We start from the raw sequence: 22287 nt of genomic DNA, 5'->3' as shown, positions 1-22287 counted from the left end.
ATCCTTGAAACTGATAAACACCCGTGCGATTGCGGTTCACTCAACTTCGACTTGTTATTCAATGCGATTCGATACCCAATTCTCATCTCATGTGGTTCCCAACATTGTGAGCTTGAGCCAGAAACTTTATGAAGATCAAATACTTTGTCGACACGACACTGAGCTGCTAGGTTTTAGACCTCCATCGCAAAAGTCATACCTGCTTCACACTTATCAGCAAATGGCTACCAAGACACTTGAAGCGCGCCTTGAGCGTCTTTCAGTCAAAGAAGAACACGAGAGCGTGCAAAATGGCGGCGCCTATCAAAAGTCTAAGGTAGAAAATCATCTAGGTCTCGTTTTTGGTGGACGCTGCTAATGATCTTGACAGAGCACACTATCACCAGCCATGCCCCCGACGAGTGCCGGACAATATAATGGCGCCAGCCGATCTAACTTGCTCAAGCTGGCTCTGCAGAACACCAATGAAAATAAAGTGAATGCAATGAACGTCAGTTTGTCACCAGTTAAGAGCTCTCAGAGTACGCTATCACACCGTAACCTCGACGAGAATGGGGAGCAACGACACCCAACCCCACTCTACGACCAACCATCCCCCAAAAAGTTACACCTGGGAATGTTTGAGATTGGCAAACCATTAGGGAAGGGAAAGTTCGGTCGAGTTTACCTCGCCAAGGAGAGAGCCTCCGGCTTTGTATGCGCACTCAAGGTACTGCATAAATCCGAGCTGCAGCAGGGTGGAGTGCAGAAGCAAGTCCGACGAGAGATCGAGATACAAAGCAATCTTCGTCATCCTAACGTCTTGAGGCTTTATGGGCACTTCCATGATAGCAAACGAATTTTCCTTATTCTTGAATTTGCCGGGCGAGGGGAACTGTACAAGCATCTCCGAAAAGAACATCGATTCCCTGAGTGGAAGGCTGCGCAGTACATTGCTCAGATGGCTGCTGCTTTGAAATACTTACACAAAAAGCATGTCATGCATCGAGACATCAAGCCAGAAAATATTCTTGTTGGGATTCATGGTGAAATCAAGATCAGTGACTTCGGGTGGAGTGTTCATGCACCTAACAATAGGAGGCAGACAATGTGTGGGACACTGGATTACCTGCCTCCTGAGATGCTTAAACCCGGATCTCAGGACAATTACTACAATGAGAAGGTTGATCTCTGGAGTCTCGGTGTCTTGACATACGAGTTCCTAGTTGGGGAAGCGCCCTTTGAAGATACACCTGTCATGACGCAGCGAAGAATTGCCAGAGCCGACATGACCGTTCCGTCCTTTGTGAGTCCAGAAGCAAAAGATTTAATCAAGAGAGTATGCAGAAGTCCCGTATCCTAGCCGAACCTTTCTAACAGCCTTTTAGTTACTTGTAATCGACCCAGACAGGCGAATCTCTTTGGATGAGATTCAGTGTCATCCATGGATTCTCAAGCATTGTGTTAAGGAAACGAAGCGGAGTTCTGGAACATCAAAGGATGTCAAAGCATGACTGTACTGCCCGGGCATTTCAGGGCGTTTTCGAGTTCAGAAGATCTTACCCCTTCTGTATTGTTTTTCCTTCACATTGCCATGGTCTGCAACCACGGAATTGATCACACTGGCGTTTACTGTCAATATGGATGCTGGTCTTCCTGGATTAGCGATGGAGTTCTGATCGGTCTTACTGGCACTTGGACTTTAAGTTAAACATACGGCACACACTTTGAGGAAGAGTTTTGGTGGAAACAGACATCCGTAACTAGCGATATATCTCATCAAAGGGGCGTGTATCTCTAAAGCAGCTGTCCCAAACTTCATTTACAACCTTCTCGGCGTGGGCTTCATCTTTGCATCCTGGCCGTGCCCGCACCGACAAGATCGCCCTTCGTCGTACACATTCTTGGTGCTGCTGTGTCAGTTTCCATTGACCCCTTCGGAAAAACTCTCGTGCCCATCTGCATTCCCCGCTCAGTGAGCTGGCTCGAATCTACTCACGATTAGTCATTTTCTATCAACCCGATGGCGCAGGTGGCTTGAGGGTATGGCTCTTTACCTCTGTACAAGCAGCGTGCCTAAGATTGTTTGACCAGTCAACTTTGAACCTGAGGTGATCATAGGCATGAACCATCTCATGTGCTAGTGTATCTTCTAAATGGCTCTGGTCCTTCATTTCATTTGCGCAAAGCAGAATACCGTAGTCGGGATCAAACCCCCCTGCTTTTCGACTGGTACATCGGCGGCAGTAGATATTATGGCTGGAAAGATTACCACCTAGCTGGCGGATGCTGTCGCTCATGAATCGAATCACTGGACCTTTAAGGGAATTCAATCAGCGGGTTGTTTACAACATTGAATCCATGTGTCTTCATTGCAGGCAGGCAGGCAGGCAGATATGGATGTGACTCACTGAATTGCAATAGATAGTCTCGCTGATCCTCACAGCGCTTGCAGTCCGCAGCTTCATTCCGTGTGTCACGCGCAACACGGAATTGTTCTTTGCCCTCATCGGTCATTCTATCGGTCAGGATAGCGAAGACATTGCGCCATTGCGTCCAGGTGTCGTCGCCAGGAATGAAGCCACTGCCGTTAGAGGTTTTATGCTTTGATGAAGTGTCATTTTCCCGAGAGTCCGTCATCATGTATGAGTACTGGAAGAGGAATATAGCCTAGATATCCTACTATTCAAGGTTCGCTTGTCCTTGTATGCTCTCGACAGTTGATTCCGCAGCAAGCTCCGTACAGTACATATGGGCGGTGAGTAGTGACAGAAAAGGGTGTCTTTGCAGCTGACTCACAGCAATAACTAGAGCCCAAGTTAACAGCCAACTTCTGACGCCCCACAGTAGCACTGTGCAATAGTCATGGTTGGGAGCTGAGCATTCAATAATTTGAGTCTCAAATCACAATGGTCTCTAAGCGTCTGACCATTGTCATCAAGCTGGGTGCGGATTATGCAATGGCTGACTGAAGGCAGAAGCTAACCAGAACTTGATGCGCAGGAACCAGTTCCATAGTAGACGAGAACACCCATGAACCTATACTGTCCATCCTTACGCTCATAGTCGAAACAGTTGCCAAGCTTCACAAAGAAGGTCATAATGTTGTTCTTGTTTCGTCGGGCGCTGTTGGTGTGGGTTTGCGAAGGATGGATGTGGAAGAGAGACCTAAACACTTACCTCGGATACAGGTATACAATACGGAATTGATTTGTGCAGGCGTTAGATTCACAAGTACTGACCATAGTGTTCTAGGCATTGGCTGCCGTTGGCCAGTGTAGGCTGATGAGTCTCTGGGATGGTCTGTTTGCGCACCTGCGTCTCCCAGTCGCGCAAATCCTGTTAACTAGGAACGATATTGCCGATGTAAGCATCGTTGTCGACCAACGAGAATGTTCGCCATCCCTAACAGGACAATAGAGAACACAATACATCAATGCTCAAAATACCTTCTCGCAACTATTCGATATGGGTGTAATACCCATTGTCAATGAGAATGACACGTTGGCTGTTTCCGTAGGTTGACCCTTCGTCCGCACCTATTGCGTCGCGGAATGTCATGCTCACTTTACCAGGAAATCAAATTTGGTGACAACGATACGCTATCAGCGATCACAGCAGCGATGGTCAAGGCCGATTACCTCTTCCTGATGACGGATGTTGATTGTCTCTATACTGCTAATCCCCGTACAAATCCCGACGCGCGCCCTATCGAAGTTGTCACGGATATTTCAACCTTAGAAGCAGATGTTTCATCGGCTGGATCATCTTTGGGTACCGGGGGTATGAGTACCAAGATCGTCGCCGCAAAGCTTGGAACTAGTGCTGGCGTAACGACTATCATCACCAAGAGTTCGAAGCCCGGAAATGTGCATGATATTGTCAATTATCTCCAACAGCAGAGTCGAAGGTCTATTGTAACAGATGCAGTGGCCGAGCCAGTCGAGGTCTTTAAGGTATCAAGCAGCTCCCGGGCTTCGCCTCCGCTACACACGCGATTCATTCCATCGGAGAATCCGATACAATCCCGATCATTTTGGCTTCTTCACGGAATGAAGCCTCGGGGTACAGTCTATATAGACCACGGCGCATATAGTGCTCTTCAGAAAAAGGCCAGTCTGCTCCCTGCCGGTGTAATAGGGGTGGAAGGTCACTTCTCTCAACAAGAAGTGGTAAGGTTAGTCGTGATTGGGAAGGTGTCTCCCGACTCACTCGATGGCGAATTCCTTCATCATGGACAAGAGCCCAAAGAAGTTGGACGTGCCTTGGTCAATTATGGCAGTATTGAGATTGAGCGCGTTAAGGGTCACAGGAGCACACAAATCCAAACACTACTCGGGTATGCCGATAGTGAATATGTGGCGCTCCGTGAGAATATTGCCTTTTTGCAGAACGATGACAGCTCAGGCCGGTAGATCCCACCAAAGTTTCAAGCTAGACGCTGCTACTGAGTTTGTTCATTACGTTCTTCGAACACTTGAAAACCCTATTTTCCGTAGGCTTCTAGCCCTTCCTCCCCTTCTCCCATTCTAACATCTAAGCAATACAGCTGCACCGAAAAAGACTGAAGATCATGGTGGTACCATTCCTGGCTAAGAATACCTAGTTTTATGTAATTGACATGAGTTACTGATGGGATCTCGCAACGATATCATGATCTACCAGGTCTTTCTTGATTCCAAATTGATTAGTGATTGAACGAGCGTCTATCGTTATCATAACATGGTCTCCGGTCAATCTTATGAGCCTTTAAAGCTGGTTGCCTGGAAGAGTGCACGAGACGTGCTCGGTAATGACCCGATTAGCGATTGAGACATGAGCAATACGATGGGGAAATCAATATCTTTGAGATGGTGCTGAACACTGTTACAAGACTTCGAATTTAGTCTTTCCATCTTTCTAAGAATCGCCTCATCTGTGCGTCGTGCAAATGTGGTGCGGGAGAGGCCTGTCCAGGATCCGTTAGCTCAATCTTCGAGGTCACACCACAGTTGAGAAGACATTTGCCAGGGCAAGCAACATCTCAAAACATACAGTATTCTCAATACTGGCCACGGAGTATGTCACAGAGGCGGAGAGGGTGACCTGGACGGTTGCTGGGGGGAGATAGGTTGTGGCGATGGTATATGCGCTTGCCGGAAATTGGGGAGTCGGCAATTTGGCTGGAATTGTGCTTGCAGGCTTCTTAGCCATTGGCGCATATCTGGTAGGCCCGGTCTGCAATTGATATGGGACTGTAAGAGCCTCTTCTACTTGTCTCTTTCGTAGTTCATGATGTCTGGACATTTCATAATCCGAAAGTGCGGAGTCGTTATTTGTGGGAGGCAAGCTGTGCAAGACGGATGCTGAGACAGGGCCGGTCATATTACTTATCGTGAACTGCTCAGAAAAATTTATGACGGAGGCACCCGTGCCCCAAGAGACCATTTTTAGAAAGCTGTCAGTGATGGCAGAGTTAGCAATGGGCTGCCCATTATCACTTGATCGTATGGTGTGGCACAGCAGATGCACACTGCTATATACTCCTTACTATGTATTTGCATCAGTCTCCCTCAAGCTGGGGTCGAGCATGAAGGATATTGAGTTACCCCTCGCAAAGACGTTTCCTTTCGACAGCAGAACTACATCTTCCTGCAGCACCCGCAGTGGTCAGTATGCTTCCGATAGATACATAAATCATGTGTAGAGACAGGAGCCCCACATAAGTGCCCACTACCTCCCCGCCGGCGCAGAGATAGAGATCGTAGTGTAGGAAGTCAGAGATCAGGGGAAGCCTGCCTGATTCTCTCCACTGGGCCAAAAGAACATCCCCGGTTTGCAGGACGGCACCGGATTTTGGAATCACAAACTCCACATCTGCGAGTGCTTGTGGAAACAACGCAGCGAGAAGGAACAATATCAAGTGCCTGACCATCATAGTGTGATAAGAGAGAGAGAGAGAAATTAGAGCACAGTTTTTCAGAGGCCGATGATTCTGCGAGTTCATCTGTGACGTTTACTTGAAAGACAGAGATTGAACAAACAGAATGACTTGATGAGTTGAGAAATTGACGCGCCCTTGCGTTGCCCCTGCAATCGACGGTATGCTGGCACCCTCTACACCTGGCTGGCAGTAAGGAACGCGGTCCCGAAAGGGAACAGGGCACGTAGTGGGATCATGGCCGTCAGGCAGTCAAATATTAACATCCTAAGAAGTGGTACGTACTGTACTCTCCATGATTAGACTGGACTACCTAGACTATGGAACGGTAGTTGAGAGCTAACCTGACCCTTTCGGATGAAGGCGGTCTTAGCGTCGGTTGTGAAAGGGCCCACTCCAGTCGAGTCAATCTTATCCATCTAGCTACGTATGTTCTAAATTGCTCACTCGTACTCTCCGCCCTGCTCCTCCTCTTTTCCTGCTCTCAACCACTGCGCTCCTCCTTTGTCACGGCCACAAAGGTTTTGTCTCAACTGCCTAGAGATACCTCTATCCCACGGACGCATCCAGTCGAAATGCGTTCGCACGGGGATTGGGTTTCGTTAGAAGGCATAGCTACTAGCTTGCTCGACGGCAGCCCTATCGCGATTGCTATTACGGTCTTCATCGCGTTTGGACTGCCCGTCCTATTGCATCTTCTCTTTTACCGAACGGTTGCATCTCCACCGTCTAGCAATTTCTTGCTCTTGGGCCCTAATGGGGCTGGAAAGACCGCTCTCTTGACTCTGGTCTGACTTCCCTTAAAGGCTCTTTCTCTCCCCGGCCCTCCCCCCCCCCCCACGTCTAGCTGACACACTCCTCATGGGTAACAGCTCGAAGCAAAGTCGTCTCCTGCTCGTACAGATATTCGAGTCACTCATACGTCCCAAACATCTACTGCAGCTACCATCAGCCTTCCCGCCTCAGTACCGACCGCATCAAATCGCTATAGATCGGTGAATGACACTTCGTTGAAGGATATTGCCAAGAATCCGGTCAAATATCGGTTGATGGACACTCCTGGTCATGGAAAACTCCGTGAATCCCAAGCTATTTCGCAATTGCTCTCCATGTCGGCCTCAAAGGATGCGAAGTCGAAGTTGCGTGGTGTCTTGTACATGGTGGACACCGCAGTACTTGCCAATCCCGAAATCCTACGGGATACAGCCAATTACTTGTACGATGTGCTCTTGATCCTTCAGAGACGTGCTTTGAGTGGGGGAAAGAAAGCAGCATCTGGAGTTCCTGTGCTTGTGGCTGCCAACAAACAAGACCTCTTCACCGCCCTACCGCCTGGATCCGTGCGGGAGAAATTGGAGGATGAGATTAGCAGACTCCGGAGCTCTCGGAGCAAAAATCTTTTGGATGCTAGTGTTGACGCTGGCCTTGCCGACGGTGAAGACGATATTCTAGGCAGCAGCGACCCTCACGATAGATTCTCGTTCCAGTCTTTGAAAGACGAAGTCGGTATAGTAGTAGACGTTGTCGGAGGAGCAGTCATGGGCGATGAGGAGAGCAATCTTGGATCTGGTGTGCGCAAATGGGAGGAATGGATAGGTCAATGCCTGTAAGGTATACGCTCACAGAGTGTGAGGTCTATCATCCCCGGCGAGATGTCATCAGTCTCAGAAGTCACATGATCCAATGGGCATACTTTGTCAATATACTGGACAAAGAGATGGGAAGAACTGCCTTAGTGATCATATATGTATGCACCCCTCTACCATTTCCTTTAGGCTGGTATCGAACAGCATTGAAATATGATTTGCAGGAAAGGGTGAGAGAATTAGCAGGATTGATGTAGGGATGGTTCTTAACCAACTTGTTCACTTTCTCAAGGACATCTTGTCACGTCTTTCCTATTGAGGTCCTAGCCTTATCTGGCTTTAGCGTCTGGTCGTGTATAGAAACGGTGATCTTGGGTCGTTGCAAGAGTATAATGGAGGGGGTCAGCTTGCTTTCAGATATTACGTGCAGCTGACGTTCTCAGCTATATCGGTATTCGCAATAAGCTTCCATTAAGGATGGAAGTGTAGCATCACTCCTGGACAGGGTACTTTATTGCAAAGCTAGACGACTAGCTGAGGTAAACTCGTCTTCAATGTGTTCTCCTATAAGCTGACCGGGGCTGAAACATGATGAAATTGTGCTTAATACATGATCAACATATTCAGCTCAAGCTTGCGATCAGGACTGGTGACCGTTATTTTTGACCCAAACATTATGTTAATGTTGTTGGCCCTGCAACGATATTTAACGCCTTGTGTTTTCTTAGTCAGAAAATCTTTGAGATTGAGAGTGTTATTATAATCACAGATCAGAGTATCCGTGTCGGCGCGTGTGGCCTTATCGCTGGGTCAAGTGATGCGGAAACATGAAAACACCACGTAGCCGTAGCTAGTTCCTTCCTCAGTCAGTTATTCAACCAATTCAACGAATTTGTATTGTCTCAGTTCCTTAGCCCTTGATATCGTATCCTCCAACAATCCGGCTCTAACAACAGTGTGCAAGCTGCAGTACTTGCGGGCCTTACAACAATAGTTAGTGCCAGACCGCCCTCTGGCACCTTGCGCAGGTACTAGCTGTACAATCCGACTACTTTCATGGTCTAATTTGGTCCTACTGAGATGGTGGTAGATTTCAGGTTTGACTTGCCACAAAAGATTTGCCGTCACTGAAACATTTTTCTCATTAATAAATTGTGCTGAACGGCCAGATCTTCCTGTATGTGAGTTGCACTGGCAGTTTATCCATCTGAAATACTATCGCAATAAAGAGTACACATCATAGTGCCAGTATTGTAAAGTATCTTCTAAGAACTATACCGAGTTACATCTCGCACAGGAAGATTGCAACAACTGGCAATCGCTGATGTGGTCAATTGTAGTTCTGGCTCTGAAGGTAATGCCAAACCTATACAATTCAACAGCATGTGAACGTAAACCTAGAAAAGAGAAAAAAAAAGGGTCATGTTTCGTTTCCCAGTCTTGAAACTATCTCCACAGATTCCACCATATACTCCAACTCACCCCGTTATTCATTAAGGATATAATAGTACAGCGGCCGATGGTGATAGCAGGCCCAGGCTTATGAGCAAAGAGAAGAAAATAGCCCAGACGAAATCGCGCGCCAAAACAGACAGTATGCGAGAGGACTGTTTCTATTGAGGCTCTGAGGCGCCATTCTCCTTGTGACGAAGCATCCAACTTAACAGGTCAACTTTCGTGGCAACTGCTACTGGCTTCATTGCTCCGTTCTCGCCTCTCTCGGTGACAACGGCTGCACTGTTCCATTCCAGGAATCGGTTCAACACACTGAGGGGCGTTTCCATGGTGATCTCAACAAATTTTCGGTTTTTGATCTGAGATATCTGTTGCGTGTTCTGGGGTTTTGCCATGCCCATATCTCTGGGATCTGTGACAACTTCAGGTATTTTGCTAAAATCAAACATAACATCCGCCACAGGGCTCTTCCCTGTAGCACGTCCGTGGGTAAGCCGACTCAGGATGTTGCCCAATGTGAGAAGCCCAACAAGCTTCTTCCCAGAGGCTGCCAAAACAGGAAGTTGATCGAAACCTCTGTCACGCATCATCTCAATGGCGGTTTCGCATGGGATGTTCGACCGAACCGTGGTAATCGGTTTGAGTCTCAAAGCTTTAACCTTTGAGCCAGAAAATGCATCTTGTTGTCCTTGCGGCTTTAGCGTTGGAGACAAAGATGCTGCATCAGTGGCGGGAGCTGCCAGGAGCCCGTTCGCAGCAAGCCAGTCATCATCCGCAAACTATAATCAATTAGAATAATGGCCACCTTAGATAGCTGCATGGGAAACAATAAAATACCTTAGTAAGGTAGCTTCTGATGCTGTCCGGTAAGACTACAACTACCACATCATCCTTGCCGAATCTCTGGTCTTTGGCAGCCTGAACCAAAGCCGCAATGGCACTACCACTACTTCCGCCAACAAGAAGCCCTTCCTCTGCAATTAGGCGACGAGCGTACTGGAAAGACTCCTTATCAGCAGTTTTGTACCACTTGTCGACGAGTTTCTGATCCAGGACTTCGGGAATAAAGTCGTAGCCGATTCCTTCCACTTTATAGGGCTCATTAAGATGCTCCTGATTCAACGTAGCAGGGAGAGCCAAGATCGAACCATGAGGGTCAGCAGCTATGACCTGAACACTGGGATTATGCTTTTTTAAGCCCCGAGCTAGACCGGTGATAGTTCCGCCGGTTCCTGCACCGGCAACGATTGCTGTGATCTGTCCTTGCGTCTGGGTCCAGATTTCCTCAGCTGTCCCTAACTCATGTGCCAACGGATTGTTCTCGTTGCCATATTGATCCAATATGTGCGCGTTCGGAAGCTCCTTCTCAAGGCGCTTCGCCACACCGATGTGAGATTCGGGAGAGTCGAAAGCAGCTTCGTTGGGTGTACGAATGATGGTGGCATTCAAGGCTCGCAGTACGGCGACCTTTTCAGCAGACATCTTTTCGGGCAGAGTGATGATTGTTTTGTAGCCTTATACAAACGCAGCAGAAGGGTCAGACATTGGCAACCTGAGACTTGGGGTCAAATGGTCCGAGGAAGACGACTCACCTTTGACAGCGGCGACAAGAGCAAGACCAATACCACTGAAAACCAAAATTTAATTAGGCTCATGCTGTCCGGAGAGAAAAATGCAGCGAAGGCGTGAGGCAACGTACGTGTTTCCACTAGTAGGCTCAATCAAAGTATCACCGGGCTTGATGCGCCCCGACCGCTCTGCCTCTTCAATCATGCGCAAGGCAATCCTGTCCTTCACGCTTCCCCCTGCGTTGAAGGATTCCAATTTTGCATACACCGTGGCCTCAATGCCCAAGCTGCGCGGTATCCTATTCAACCGTACTAGCGGCGTATTCCCAATGTGCTGAGTGATGGTCTCAAGGGCCACCGGAGGAACGGCGGGAGCGGTTATAGACGACATAGCCGATGATTGAGGGAGAAGAGCGCCGACTCCGGATAATGCGAGAGGGGAAGGGTAGGAAGATATTAAGGGATCAAGATTGGAAAGGCACAAAAGTAATAAGGGATATGAAAGTTTGCACTCTGTGGGATAAGTCTAAACACACACCAAGACAAAGACGGAGATTGCGAAAAGTAGCAAAAATGAGGGAGTGGGAAGGGAATAACTATGAGAAAATCCGGATAAAAATCTCGTAATCTCTTCCCATCCCTCCTATCGTCCGACGGTAGCCGTATCCGTCGGCTGGACTTCTGTCAGACATTCATTTCCAGCTCGACAGTAAAATAGGTAAGCATACTCATTATGTCATACAGAACATGCTTATCTTCAGAACCAGGAGCCCACGCTCAGTTGTACTCAGTTGAGTTCCTCGAGGTCAGCTCAGGCTTATCATGGACAAAGAGCCTGTTTTCACAATATGAGTAATTTAGTGTTCACTAAGTTACTCCGTATTAAACTTATACATGAAAAAAAAGAGTCTGGGTGGGCGCTGCTGTGGCTGTGCTCATCTTGGCGGCGGGCACCACTGGGTTACAGTACTGTACTGTACAACTGTACTGTACCGAGCGAGACAGATGCTTCGGCTCCAACCAAGTTTGAGTATGCAGGTCCGCCCAGTGGCGTTTGACCTGTTTGGCTTCAAAACTTTAGCAACTGATTGCTCTCGGGTAAACAAAGCTGGACAATAATTATGACCACTCATGGAACTCTTACCGGCACTTAGATTTCCTAAAAAACTTGTGTAGGCACGATTGATCAATTACATAGTATTTGAAAAAAAATTGGTCCGGCTAGTGCTCAGCTGGAGCTGACTGTCTGAGCTCGATCCGATCTAGAAGGCTAGACCACAGGAGTAACTTACTAGTCATGGAGTAAGTTACGAAGTACTGTACAGTACTATCCAGCCGCGTGTCATACTATGTACGATCGGCCTTTCGCCAGCTGCCAACACATTTGCCAAGACCCTTGTTTGGTCTTGAGGTCTCAAATCTTCATTTCCTATATGTATATATGCGCGGACTTCTAGCCCATCATGCCCCAGTCTCGAAGACTACCTGCATATCTTCTTATAGGATTACTTCCCTCTTTGCCTCCTCTTTGCCTCCTCTTTACTTCCGGCTTCCGATGTCCATGATCATGTCAGCTCTTGTCCGTCAGTAAAAAGACGAGCCTAGTCCTTCTACACCCTCCTCCCCTTTACCATAATCTAGAACAGAAAATCCCAGCACACGGTTGGTGAATATCAATTAAGGGCGCTTGTGTACACGGCCCCCAGGTTTACGCGATTGACAGCGACATGAGCCAGCGTCCGCAATCGGGGCGACGGGAAGGTCCTCAAGGTGCCCTCGGGGTCTTATCGCCAGATCCTATGCACGTGGCCGTCGGGTCGCAAGACAGTACAGTGCTTCCCACGCATAATGAACAATTCCGTAAACGACACTATGGTTTGTTTCGCATCGATACCGCGGGAGAAAGCGGCCGAACTGGTATTCACCCCGTTCACTTCCTACGGGTCTGTTTGCGAAGCACGTGTACCTTGTCCATGCTGGTCAACGTGCTCTGGCCATTTGTCCCAGCTGCTATCGTCATCCATTTTGCACGGCCAGACCTACATGTGTGGGTGTTCGCCCTCAACTACATAGCTATGGTACCCTCCGCTAATCTGCTCGGGTTTGCGGGGGGGGAGCTTGCGAAGAAGCTACCCAAAGTGTTTGGCGTCCTCCTGGAGACAACACTAAGCTCTGTGGTGGAACTTGTTCTCTTCATGGTTCTGATTCACAACGATAGAAACGGCGACCTCATCCCAGTCATCCAGGCTGCGATTCTGGGTTCTGTGCTGGCAAATCTCTTACTCTGCTTGGGTCTTTGTTTCTTTTTTGGTGGTATTACGCGGGAGGAGCAGTCATTTCATGAAGCTGTGAGTGAAGTAGGTTCCGGGCTGTTGCTGGTAGCAGGCTTTGGTCTGTTGATTCCCAGTGCCTTCTATTCTGCTTTGAGTAGCAGTTCAACACATACACAGATTACACCAGCACAACTGAACCAGTCTACTTTGATCATCAGTCGAGCCACCGCAGTGATCCTCCTCGTCGCGTTCCTGATGTAGGTGGATGTCTGCAATAACACTTATGTCTATAGCATCCTGCTAACCGGTTAAGGTATCTATTCTACAATCTCCATAGTCACCACAGCATTTTTGACGAAGTCCTCGAATTCGACGAGCATCAGGATGAGGACAGGGAAAAGGAGATGAAGCGTGCAAAGCTCACTCTAGTTGAATGCTTTATCGCTATTGCAGTATCCCTCGCTTGTGTCTGCATGTCAGCAGTCTTCTTGGTAGAAGAAATCGAGCATATTGTCGATCGAGGGGTGTCCGACAATTTTGTTGGCCTTATCCTTGTGCCTTTGGTCGAAAAGGCGGCAGAGCATTTAACTGCAATTGATGAAGCCTGGTAAGTGGATCTTTTGGATGGCCCCCGACCACCAACTGCAGAAGCTTTTCGTTTGCCGGCCTCTGCTGACTGTCTATTTAGGGACAATCAGATCAATTTCGCTCTCTTCCACTGCCTCGGGCCATCTATTCAGACGGCTTTGCTGAATGCGCCTTTGGCAGTGATTGTTGGGTGGGGTCTAGGGAAAGACTTGGGCCTGAACTTCGAGATCTTCATGATTGTTCTGGTAGTGTTATCTATTCTGGTTGTCGGCAATTTTCTCCGTGATGGTAAATCAAATTACCTTGAAGGGGGTCTGTGTGTTTTGGTATACGTGATTATAGCCGTGAGCACATGGTATTACCCTCAGATTGAGCCGCAAGGTGGGTCAGATGCATGATTGGTGTAGCTATTGAGAGGGCGTTTCGTGCTATGTCCATAGCGGATGTGAAGGTCGATTGTAGCAGACCTTCTTAGACATCAACTTTGTGCAAATAAATTCTTTACTAGACGGTATCTCTTGAGAGGAAAGTTATATTTAGGTTTAATTTTCAGCAACGGTATTGAATTTCGTTCTGGTTTTGGTTTCTTCGCCTGGCTTACATGCAGCCACTTCTTTTCCAGCAGGTAGTATGTTGTATTTCGGATTGTGGGGAACAATAGGGGTTTGCTTGGCCCTTTTTCGACCCTCAAAATGATGTGCCGAGGCTTGCCAATGTTGACCGATGCTTCCTATTTCTAGCCCGTGTGCGGCTGATTTGCAGAGCCAACGTACCGATGTTCGACCCAGTCAATCCAATGGAGTCAACACATCTTATCATCAATACTTTCAAGGAGCGCAATATCCCGATTGATCGAAACAAGTTCTTGTCAGTCTTCAGTAATGCGGGAGGCGCTGCAGCTCATGCCAAGTGGGCGACGGAACATATCACCAGCGACTTACTATTGTCACAAGAAGAGCTTACATTGTACCCACCACGCCCTGCGTACATGACCAAAAGCCACCTTTGATTAACTGACTCCTGCTTCTTCTTGAGCCTGTAGATATTCTACTCTCGAGAAATCGAGTACCCTGAGCAAACACCTCAACAATCGAAGTACGCGCGCAACTCGGCCGTTTCTCGAAGAAGAACTTCAGCAAGCGATCGATTCACTCAACGCTTCTACGACCGCAATCCTACGGCAGGAGGATATCTTCTCTTCACAATGCGAAGTTTTGAACAGACAGCTTCATGAAAAGGAAAAAAGAGAGCTCGGGCTCAAGAGGGTTGCAGAAAGATTGCGTTCGAAGACTCTATCCGGGAGGCAGACTGCTACAGCCGTAGTGAGTTAATTGTGGGGTGAACCGAAATCCGGAGCTAGTTGCTTATAGTCTGTTCAGTTTCTTGAAACCTCTCTTGAACTGGAACTTGACGTCAAATCGGAACTGGAGAAGGTAGCAACGGAAGGGAAAAGATTACTCTCTTCACTGACTACTCGATTGAAGGACGATGACAAAACCCTCACACACCTTGAAAGAGCTGCTCACGGGACTGAGTATGTTCGGAATGATGCTTCTATCTCCAGGCAGGCTACGGATCTGGGTGTACATCATGCTCAGTATATCGCTGGAGAGATACAGCACCGTCTTGATCGCCTATACTTGGAAATTGTACAGAAGGTTCATGTGGTGATGCAGAATGAGACAACACGGGAAGAGTTCGATATATCAGAAGCTCTAGAAGAAGAGCTGGAGTCATTGTACTCTGAGATTGGCATCCTCGCAGAATTGTCTACTAGACAGCAACTTGTCGATCCCATACATCGCGAAATCCAATCACATCACGGTGCGCTATGTGCTTTCTCGAATCAGAAACTGCACCTTGTAGGTCACTCGTCGAAAAATTGGGCGCAACTGCTGACTATCTTTGCAGCTCGGAGGCATTCTTTCGCAGATGGTATTGACTACGAGAGACTGTACTAGGAAATTACAGGAGCAGGACTCGTCTTGCGGGACACTTGAAGCCTTTACTGCTGCATATAAGGCTGAAATAGGCGAGCTGCTTCTGGCCTCATCTGCTCCAAAGCGGAGGACATCGACGACCCAAGTCGCACGGGCAGCGTCTCTACATACTCCTTCGGGAAGCCATTGTGTCCCGCTCTTCGAGATCCAAGCTCTCGCAGGTTTGAAACGCAGAGTGGGTTTAACCCTGGACAACTTATCATGTGGAGCAAGAGGTGGGCCCTTGAAATTTATGCAGGAAAAGAGACGCAATCTGGTAGAGTCTTCAGAAGGTTATGGCTTGGCTGCAGATTCGCCATTGAAAGCGGCCTTGTTTCCTACCGATTCGGCAATCCATTTTCTTCTGCCTGGTCTACCAACCAGTTCGAGTTCCAAGGCGTCACTTTCCAATACTGACCATAAGCTCCTGCTCTCTGAACTTGAAGCTGAACTAGAACTTATTCAGGAAAGGGTGAAGAGACTGAAGCCTGGCTTGCTTTCTAGACGCGATTCATGCCTGGAAAACTTCTTAAAGAGATGGGACGGACAGGTATCTCATGTCTAAGACATGATTCTGGTACAAAATATGATAAGGAACTTTGTTCTTGCATATGTACAAGTCTTGGTGAACTGTCTATGAGCGGGTCAAGCTCCAGATTAGTATGAAGACTAGTGTTGCTCTCGTGGCTCTCGTCATAATCCCTAAGCTCGACAATTGATGAGCGAAATAGAATGAGAACCTGAAGGATTCAAGATTGTTTGCATTGCAGAGAACGTATGACTGTCAATCTACCCAGTATGCTCTTTCTGCGAGTCCCGAGCAATTTGGGGTTAACTACTTAGTAGATGCCATCCCTGCGAGATGTTCGGCAGCCAAAGTGGAAGGGGGGTTGGGTGCACGAAACCGGACGAACTAATGTCCGGTCCATTCTCATATTGAGCAAGTCTGCCAGATTCAGCATTTGTTTATGTTTTGGATGGATTGCCGTGCAAAAAGGACGCTTGACCGTACATTTTACTCGGCTTCTATCTGGTCTTTCAAGCTGTCGTTGACTATTCCATTTACATGCAGGTTTCGTGAAACGGCTCTTCCACCAAAATCAATCAGAAGTTGACCGAGGCGTCGACTGCGCCTGCAGCAGTTAGCATATGTTCCTCAACGTTGCAACTGACTGAAGGACTCGCCTTCTCCTTTACACAATCCCATCATACCTCTCTTGCTTCCAGACATAATCTATACTTGGGTCAACAATCATTTGATGTGGTTCGACTAGTATATTTATTCGCTGGACTCAGTCATACCATGCCATCCCTATCTGAGAGGTTTATCTTCGCCTGTAGGTTCAAGGCCGCTCTACATACTACCACGCTTGTTTCTGCATTTCCATGCAGCACTTCACAATGAATCATCCAAAAGGTGAATGTGAAGGGCTTCAAAGTCTACCTGCTATTACAACCTTAGCAGAGATCTCCGATCGGTGTGGTCTACATGCTGGCACTGGGCACGACTCGAAGGCTTGGCTTGCAGCCGATGTTTTCCGAATCTCTCCGAGCACTGCACTGAGATTATTGTGCTCTAGCATCGAAATCCTCTTAAAATCATCCTCGGAAGATCCACAATGTTCTCAGATACTCGCCGCATCTCCCGGTGTTCGGACACCCGGTGACAACATCTCTAGTGGCGAATCCACGCCCATTAGAGCTTCCGAATTGCATTGCTTTCCAGCTAATGATGGAAAATTGGGGCACGACCTTGTTCAACAGAGCGTGCTATCCAAGAGATTTCTTTCGAAGCGGGTGCCACCAATCACTCTGAGAGATTACCTACTACGGCTTCACCAATATTGCCCCATGTCCACGGGCGTTTATCTGGCTACGAGCATGTATATCACCAGAATGGTTAATACTGAGAAAGTGATGCAAGTCAATGGAAGGAATATGCACCGTCTAGTTCTTGCGGGGCTTCGAGTTGCAATGAAAACTCTGGAAGACCTAAGTTATCCACATAGTCGGGTTGCTAAGGTTGGCGGAGTGTCCGAACGTGAGCTGTCGAAACTCGAAGTCAGTTTCTGTTTTTTGGCAGATTTCGATCTACGGGTTGATGCGCATATGTTATCCGAGCAGGCAAGGCTACTTCAAGCCGGGTTGGATCTTACTGGCGACAATTCCCCCGAAGCAGTTGAGGGCTTCTCATGCCAAGAGTGAGGGCATGTTGACTGCTCTCCTTGTTATGACTTACGCTGTGCTTGTCATGAAGGAACGACGTACGTTTGCTCACCATCCCGGAGGATCATTTTGCATTTTTTTTTTTGAATTGATACCCAGCGATGGCTCATGATATTGCTTGCTTGGTAACCAATTTCCACCGACTGTTGGGTGACGACCTTCGATGGTAAAGCTCAGTGGGTATGAATAGTTGATTCAATTGAGGGCGATGGCATGGGGAAAACTACAAAAATTTATTTTGTTCGCAACCTTGAATGCGGCTGCCTAGCCTGACCACAATTCAATTGACTGGTTGGCTAACTGTTTAGTCACTTAGTCGATTAGGTAGTTAACTAGTGATATGCCTACCTAAGTCAAAACTGAGGACGGAAGGCAGGGAATGTTGGATGGCAACATCGTCTAAATGCTATTTGCATACGACAATATATTACTTGGATTTTTATTGTCTCGATAGATTAGTGTGGAAGCATTGATTCAGAATTTGCCTAATGTCGAGAGATTCACCATGTTCAACAACAGTGGAGTGGAGGTAACTCTCAATGCTATCCGACCATTTAGAACCATATTATTAATGAGTGGCTGAGTATTATCATCCCCCCACAGATGGCATGGCCCCAGGCCCCCAGGCAGCTGGTCAGCCCAGCCCCCAGCCCGACCGCGAGCGCATCTTCCACCGTTCTTCGACTCCGCCATACAACAAACAGAGGTGTTCTTTCCGGGCCCCGTTCGTCCCGGTCGCTTTTTTCTCCATTATAATCTTTTGATATTCTTCCTGCATTATCATCGCCTTCAGAGACAGCCATTGCGATTTGAAAGGCACGTTTGTGTTGTTGACCTCTTCTTTTTTCAATAAATCATCTGTTACTGGATCTCCGCTATGCTTCGTTAGATGTGTCGAGAATACTTTCCCAGCTAGTCAATCTCCAGAAACGACTTAACCCTCTCCGTTCCGCAAACTGTCCCGCCATTCTCTTTCTTCTTCCGCCGTAATTCAAGGGATATATTACTTCGTCTTGCAACCGCAGAAACTGTGTTACATTCGAAATGTCGTCAGGGGCTTCCTCAACTGGACCGCAGAATCACCGCGACTCTGTGGGACTGGGCAGTCCACCGTCCTTGCCCAGCGGCAAGAGCAGTACCTCCCCTCCAAAAGTGGTTCAGCATGAGGCGACCGTCGAACTCCAGAGCATGAAGACAGAGCGGAGCAATATAAAGGGTGCGATTCGACTCGGCGAAGACATTATGCAGATCGCTCGCATCGGAGAGATCTCAGTCATGCAGAAACTATTTGATGAGAAAAAATTCACAGCTGAATACAAGGATGAGGAAGGAATTACCCCATTACATGTATGTTCTATATGGCTCTACAATGTGTTCCAAATCCCACGTCGCGCAGTTCCTACTACCTAATCCTCATTGCGTCATAATTTGCTGACCGACATTGTGTCTTTTCACTTCAGTGGGCTGCTATCAACAATCAATATGCTATGTGCAAATTCCTTCTCGATTCTGGTGCCGATGTCAATGCCAAGGGGGGAGAATCGGTAGCTACTCCGGCTATGTGGGCAGCGCAACGTTGCCACTATTATATAGTACACCTCTTACTACAGCATGGCGCAGATCCTCTTCTTACCGATGTCCAAGGCTACAATATTCTACATCTTGCCACGATCGATGGAAACGCATTCCTGCTTGTGCTTCTTCTACACCAAGAAATACCGGTGGATGTTCCCGACCAACAAGGCCACACAGGTCTAATGTGGGCGGCGTATAAAGGCTACCCTGCATGTGTGGATATCTACTTGCGCTGGGGTGCCAACGCCAATGCGGTTGATGATGGCGGTCTAACCCCTCTGCATTGGGCCTTAGTCAAGGGATCTCTTCCTTGCGTCCATAAGCTCATAGAATATGGTGCAGATAGGTTCGCGAAAACCAGGGATGGTAAAACGCCAGCGACCGTAGCTAGTGAGATGAATACGACCCGGATATGGTATCGCGCTCTAGACGAATGTGGTTATGACTTCGACGGAAACACCAAAATCCTGCCTATGGGCCTGACGCCCTGGGTGCGGAGTAAGAACGCCTTGTCGAAATTCTTCTTCATGTGGCCTTTTTTTATGATATTTGCAGCTGTCTGGATTCTCAGCAATGTGGTTGTGTTTTTCGCTGTTCCGCTCATGCTGCTTACGGTCTATGGTCTTCAATGGATGGCTCAAAAAGTCGCTAATCAAGGCCCTTCGGAGTATCGAATCCTCCAAAAGACGGTAAGCAAGCATCGATTGTGCCCCAGTCCTTGTCACGTAGTAGCGCTGATGTTGAAATAAGCCTTACCTGTCTGGGGTATTTGCAGGCTCGCTTTTCTGGGTGGGTTTTAGATACGCCTTCTACTTGCTACCTGGTCAGTGATTCTTATCTGCCATTCCCCCATGCCGCCTTGTCAATCTCTAAGGCGGGATCCGCGCATTGAGAGGGGTGAGGGACTATTCGAACTGACCAGCCCACGCTTAGCGACGTTTTCCTCATCACCGATTTCCAACATCTCCTTCACTGTGTTCTTTTCTCTGACGGCATATTTCTATTTCTGTGCAATGACCGAAGATCCAGGTTTCGTTCCGAAGATGAACAGCAGGAATTCACAACGAGCCGTAGTCACCGAACTATTCGAGCAGTGGAAATTTGACGAAGAGAATTTCTGCGTCTCGTGTATGGTTCGAAAGCCTTTACGAAGCAAGCATTGTAAGCGTTGTGGGCGATGCGTCGCAAAGCATGATCAGTGAGGTTCCTGCCACTCGTCAGAAAAGCGTCCACTAACCCCAAGCAGCCATTGTCCATGGATCGACAACTGTGTTGGCGCGAACAATCTGCGGCACTTCGTCTCGTATATCCTTTGCTTAGAAATCGGCATTATCTTGTTCTTGCGCCTGACATTCAATTGTAAGTTGTTCCTGGTCAAACTGAAGGGAAGCGCAAAGCGGCGTGATTCAGCTGACGAAATTCAAGATATCAACGTTCTTCCAGCTCCTGTGAATCCACAGTGCAATGTCATAAATGATGCATTGTGTGATCTTGTACTCCGTGATACATTTACTCTTGTTCTCGATATATGGGTGGTCATCCAGCTGGTCTGGATAACTATGCTCTGTGCCGTTCAGCTTGTCCAAATCTCCCGAAACCAGACGACTTACGAAAACATGAGGGGCCATTCGATTGATCGGAGTTATCCAAGCTCACGAGCATTTGCCTCGGCTGTGACAGCAGGTACGACATCCTTAGATGCAGCCGGCCTCTCTTCGGCCGGTCAAGGTCCCAACCCGGCTCTGGCGCAAAATGTTTCACATAGGCATCAAAGGAATGGCTGCCTGCAACAATGGTCCTCTCTTCTGGGAATCGATACATTCTTTGCAACAGCGCGGGACGGGTTACGGGACAGCCCACGTACCGTCCGGCCAAAGAATCCCTTTTCCCTTGGCATTGTCACTAACTGTCAGGATTTCTGGTGCGACCCTGCTCCCTACTTTGGACGACGGGAGCCAGGTTCTGCCATGCTCGGTGGTGACCTTGTCAATTACAACCGAATGTATGAGGTTCCATTGCGTATGCACAGCGGCGGAGGCTATCGTAGCCTGGCTGACAATGACCTGGAGCAAAATGCTTAACTATCTTGCTTCCTTAACGACTTCAGAGCCGTTGAATCAAGAACCAGACACTATGATAGTCTCATACTGGGGGGGGGGGAGTCCAGGAGAAGCTGCAGATCATCGTCGCACGAATGAACCTCTAATGAATGGAAATTGTTACCTGTTCTCAGTTCGTCACTGTCTTCATGTATTATATTTTGCATATTCGAAATATACTCTAGTAGATAGTCACTGATGGCCTTGGCATATGGGGATTGTAGGATATCTGAGTTCATGACCTGCACTTGCCGTAGTCTGCACATGGAACAGGGGCTATGAGCAACTATGACACATTCTACAGGTTGTCATTCTTACTACTGATTGGAGTAGCACTTTTACTGGTTGACTGTAGTCCCAAGCGGTGACTTTTCCAAAAGACGTAAACAGTAAACACTCCCAGGGCCATGACTGTTTGCGAGCACTGTACCTTGAATCTGCCAAAACTGCGATTGATGGATCTCTTATGATCATATATTCAACAGTGCCATGACGAAGGGTCAAAGCCACAAAGGGGGAGTTAATTTCAGTGCAGGGATGATATATAAAGCTGTAGAGACCTCTCAAAGCCGGATAGGGACCGGGTGTATATATAGTATGCACATGTGGAACCTCAAGCATGCTTTCTTGTAATGTACATAATTCTTCTTTTTTTGCCTGTACAGCAACAAGTCCTGTATTTACAACGTCAATACAGTACGCATCAAGCATACCGCAGTAATATACACAGTAAAAGATCCGATGTCGCAGAAATTCAAAAGCCTACAATCATGCTAAGATCTTATCTCGGCCACCACCGACTACTACTTGTAGATGAGTAGTCTAGGAAGTAGGTACTGAACAAGACAAGTGGAGGTACATACATGCAGGGTACACCACCACTTCCCTCTATTCCATGTAATTGTGTTGGTTGTCTCTCTTTTTCTAGATCTCTACTTCTCTTTTTCTCAAGTGCGTATAGTCACACTTGCTCTCCAAGTGATCAAGAAACAAGTCAATCATGACCATTGCTTCACGTAATTGCCGATTACCAGAGAGT

At 47.7% G+C, this 22287-nt stretch overlaps 11 protein-coding genes across 11 annotated transcripts; 8 read left to right on the top strand and 3 right to left on the bottom strand.

Moving 5' to 3' along the window:
* Positions 1 to 64: 64 nt before the first annotated feature.
* Positions 65 to 1767, top strand: BO86DRAFT_349632 (aurora family serine/threonine-protein kinase). The gene is made up of 3 exons (XM_025669362.1): positions 65 to 316; positions 371 to 1318; positions 1368 to 1767. Exons 1-3 carry the CDS (start codon positions 221 to 223, stop codon positions 1491 to 1493), a joined length of 1170 nt encoding a protein of 389 aa, XP_025522238.1. The 5' UTR covers positions 65 to 220; the 3' UTR covers positions 1494 to 1767.
* Positions 1370 to 2702, bottom strand: BO86DRAFT_349629 (mitochondrial inner membrane protease ATP23). Its single transcript, XM_025669361.1, has 3 exons — positions 2391 to 2702; positions 2037 to 2296; positions 1370 to 1970 (listed from the first exon to the last, which is right to left on the bottom strand). The coding sequence occupies exons 1-3, from the start codon at positions 2620 to 2622 to the stop codon at positions 1743 to 1745; spliced, it is 720 nt and encodes a 239-aa protein (XP_025522237.1). The 5' UTR covers positions 2623 to 2702; the 3' UTR covers positions 1370 to 1742.
* Positions 2703 to 2797: 95 nt separating this feature from the next.
* Positions 2798 to 4603, top strand: BO86DRAFT_451723 (glutamate 5-kinase). Its single transcript, XM_025676878.1, has 5 exons — positions 2798 to 2925; positions 2983 to 3170; positions 3235 to 3345; positions 3400 to 3495; positions 3555 to 4603. The coding sequence occupies exons 1-5, from the start codon at positions 2889 to 2891 to the stop codon at positions 4392 to 4394; spliced, it is 1272 nt and encodes a 423-aa protein (XP_025522236.1). The 5' UTR covers positions 2798 to 2888; the 3' UTR covers positions 4395 to 4603.
* A 258-nt stretch (positions 4604 to 4861) lies between these two features.
* BO86DRAFT_423246 (putative beta-1,6-glucan biosynthesis protein (Knh1)) lies at positions 4862 to 5896 on the bottom strand (the record flags this gene model as incomplete). Its single annotated transcript, XM_025675389.1, has 4 exons — positions 4862 to 4927; positions 5014 to 5416; positions 5510 to 5610; positions 5651 to 5896. The coding sequence occupies 4 exons, from the start codon at positions 5894 to 5896 to the stop codon at positions 4862 to 4864; spliced, it is 816 nt and encodes a 271-aa protein (XP_025522235.1).
* Positions 5897 to 6302: 406 nt separating this feature from the next.
* BO86DRAFT_451721 (signal recognition particle receptor subunit beta) lies at positions 6303 to 7938 on the top strand. The gene is made up of 2 exons (XM_025676877.1): positions 6303 to 6687; positions 6772 to 7938. Exons 1-2 carry the CDS (start codon positions 6475 to 6477, stop codon positions 7507 to 7509), a joined length of 951 nt encoding a protein of 316 aa, XP_025522234.1. The 5' UTR covers positions 6303 to 6474; the 3' UTR covers positions 7510 to 7938.
* Positions 7939 to 8629: 691 nt separating this feature from the next.
* Positions 8630 to 11353, bottom strand: BO86DRAFT_393505 (cystathionine beta-synthase CYS4). Its single transcript, XM_025673035.1, has 4 exons — positions 10640 to 11353; positions 10533 to 10567; positions 9778 to 10454; positions 8630 to 9719 (listed from the first exon to the last, which is right to left on the bottom strand). The coding sequence occupies exons 1-4, from the start codon at positions 10897 to 10899 to the stop codon at positions 9099 to 9101; spliced, it is 1593 nt and encodes a 530-aa protein (XP_025522233.1). The 5' UTR covers positions 10900 to 11353; the 3' UTR covers positions 8630 to 9098.
* Positions 11354 to 11956: 603 nt separating this feature from the next.
* Positions 11957 to 13892, top strand: BO86DRAFT_393504 (hydrogen/calcium exchanger domain-containing protein). The gene is made up of 3 exons (XM_025673034.1): positions 11957 to 13038; positions 13095 to 13388; positions 13470 to 13892. Exons 1-3 carry the CDS (start codon positions 12236 to 12238, stop codon positions 13765 to 13767), a joined length of 1395 nt encoding a protein of 464 aa, XP_025522232.1. The 5' UTR covers positions 11957 to 12235; the 3' UTR covers positions 13768 to 13892.
* Positions 13893 to 14165: 273 nt separating this feature from the next.
* On the top strand, positions 14166 to 16078 carry BO86DRAFT_349611 (uncharacterized protein; the record flags this gene model as incomplete). The annotated part of the gene is made up of 4 exons (XM_025669360.1): positions 14166 to 14335; positions 14412 to 14691; positions 14749 to 15231; positions 15281 to 16078. 4 exons carry the CDS (start codon positions 14166 to 14168, stop codon positions 15911 to 15913), a joined length of 1566 nt encoding a protein of 521 aa, XP_025522231.1. The 3' UTR covers positions 15914 to 16078.
* Positions 16079 to 17120: 1042 nt separating this feature from the next.
* Positions 17121 to 17770, top strand: BO86DRAFT_393503 (putative cyclin-dependent protein kinase complex component). The gene has a single exon (XM_025673033.1). It carries the CDS (start codon positions 17200 to 17202, stop codon positions 17551 to 17553), a length of 354 nt encoding a protein of 117 aa, XP_025522230.1. The 5' UTR covers positions 17121 to 17199; the 3' UTR covers positions 17554 to 17770.
* A 1245-nt stretch (positions 17771 to 19015) lies between these two features.
* Positions 19016 to 20060, top strand: BO86DRAFT_18773 (ankyrin repeat domain-containing protein). The gene has a single exon (XM_025666644.1). It carries the CDS (start codon positions 19062 to 19064, stop codon positions 19896 to 19898), a length of 837 nt encoding a protein of 278 aa, XP_025522229.1. The 5' UTR covers positions 19016 to 19061; the 3' UTR covers positions 19899 to 20060.
* Positions 19805 to 21307, top strand: BO86DRAFT_413941 (DHHC family palmitoyltransferase). The gene is made up of 3 exons (XM_025674792.1): positions 19805 to 20347; positions 20396 to 20508; positions 20575 to 21307. The coding sequence occupies exons 1-3, from the start codon at positions 20001 to 20003 to the stop codon at positions 21228 to 21230; spliced, it is 1116 nt and encodes a 371-aa protein (XP_025522228.1). The 5' UTR covers positions 19805 to 20000; the 3' UTR covers positions 21231 to 21307.
* The last annotated feature ends 980 nt before the right edge of the window (positions 21308 to 22287 follow it).

The sequence above is a fragment of the Aspergillus japonicus genome (assembly GCF_003184785.1).
Source record: "Aspergillus japonicus CBS 114.51 unplaced genomic scaffold BO86scaffold_105, whole genome shotgun sequence".
In the NCBI taxonomy this organism is placed as follows: domain Eukaryota; kingdom Fungi; phylum Ascomycota; class Eurotiomycetes; order Eurotiales; family Aspergillaceae; genus Aspergillus; species Aspergillus japonicus.
This window is presented reverse-complemented; position numbering and strand designations above follow the sequence as displayed.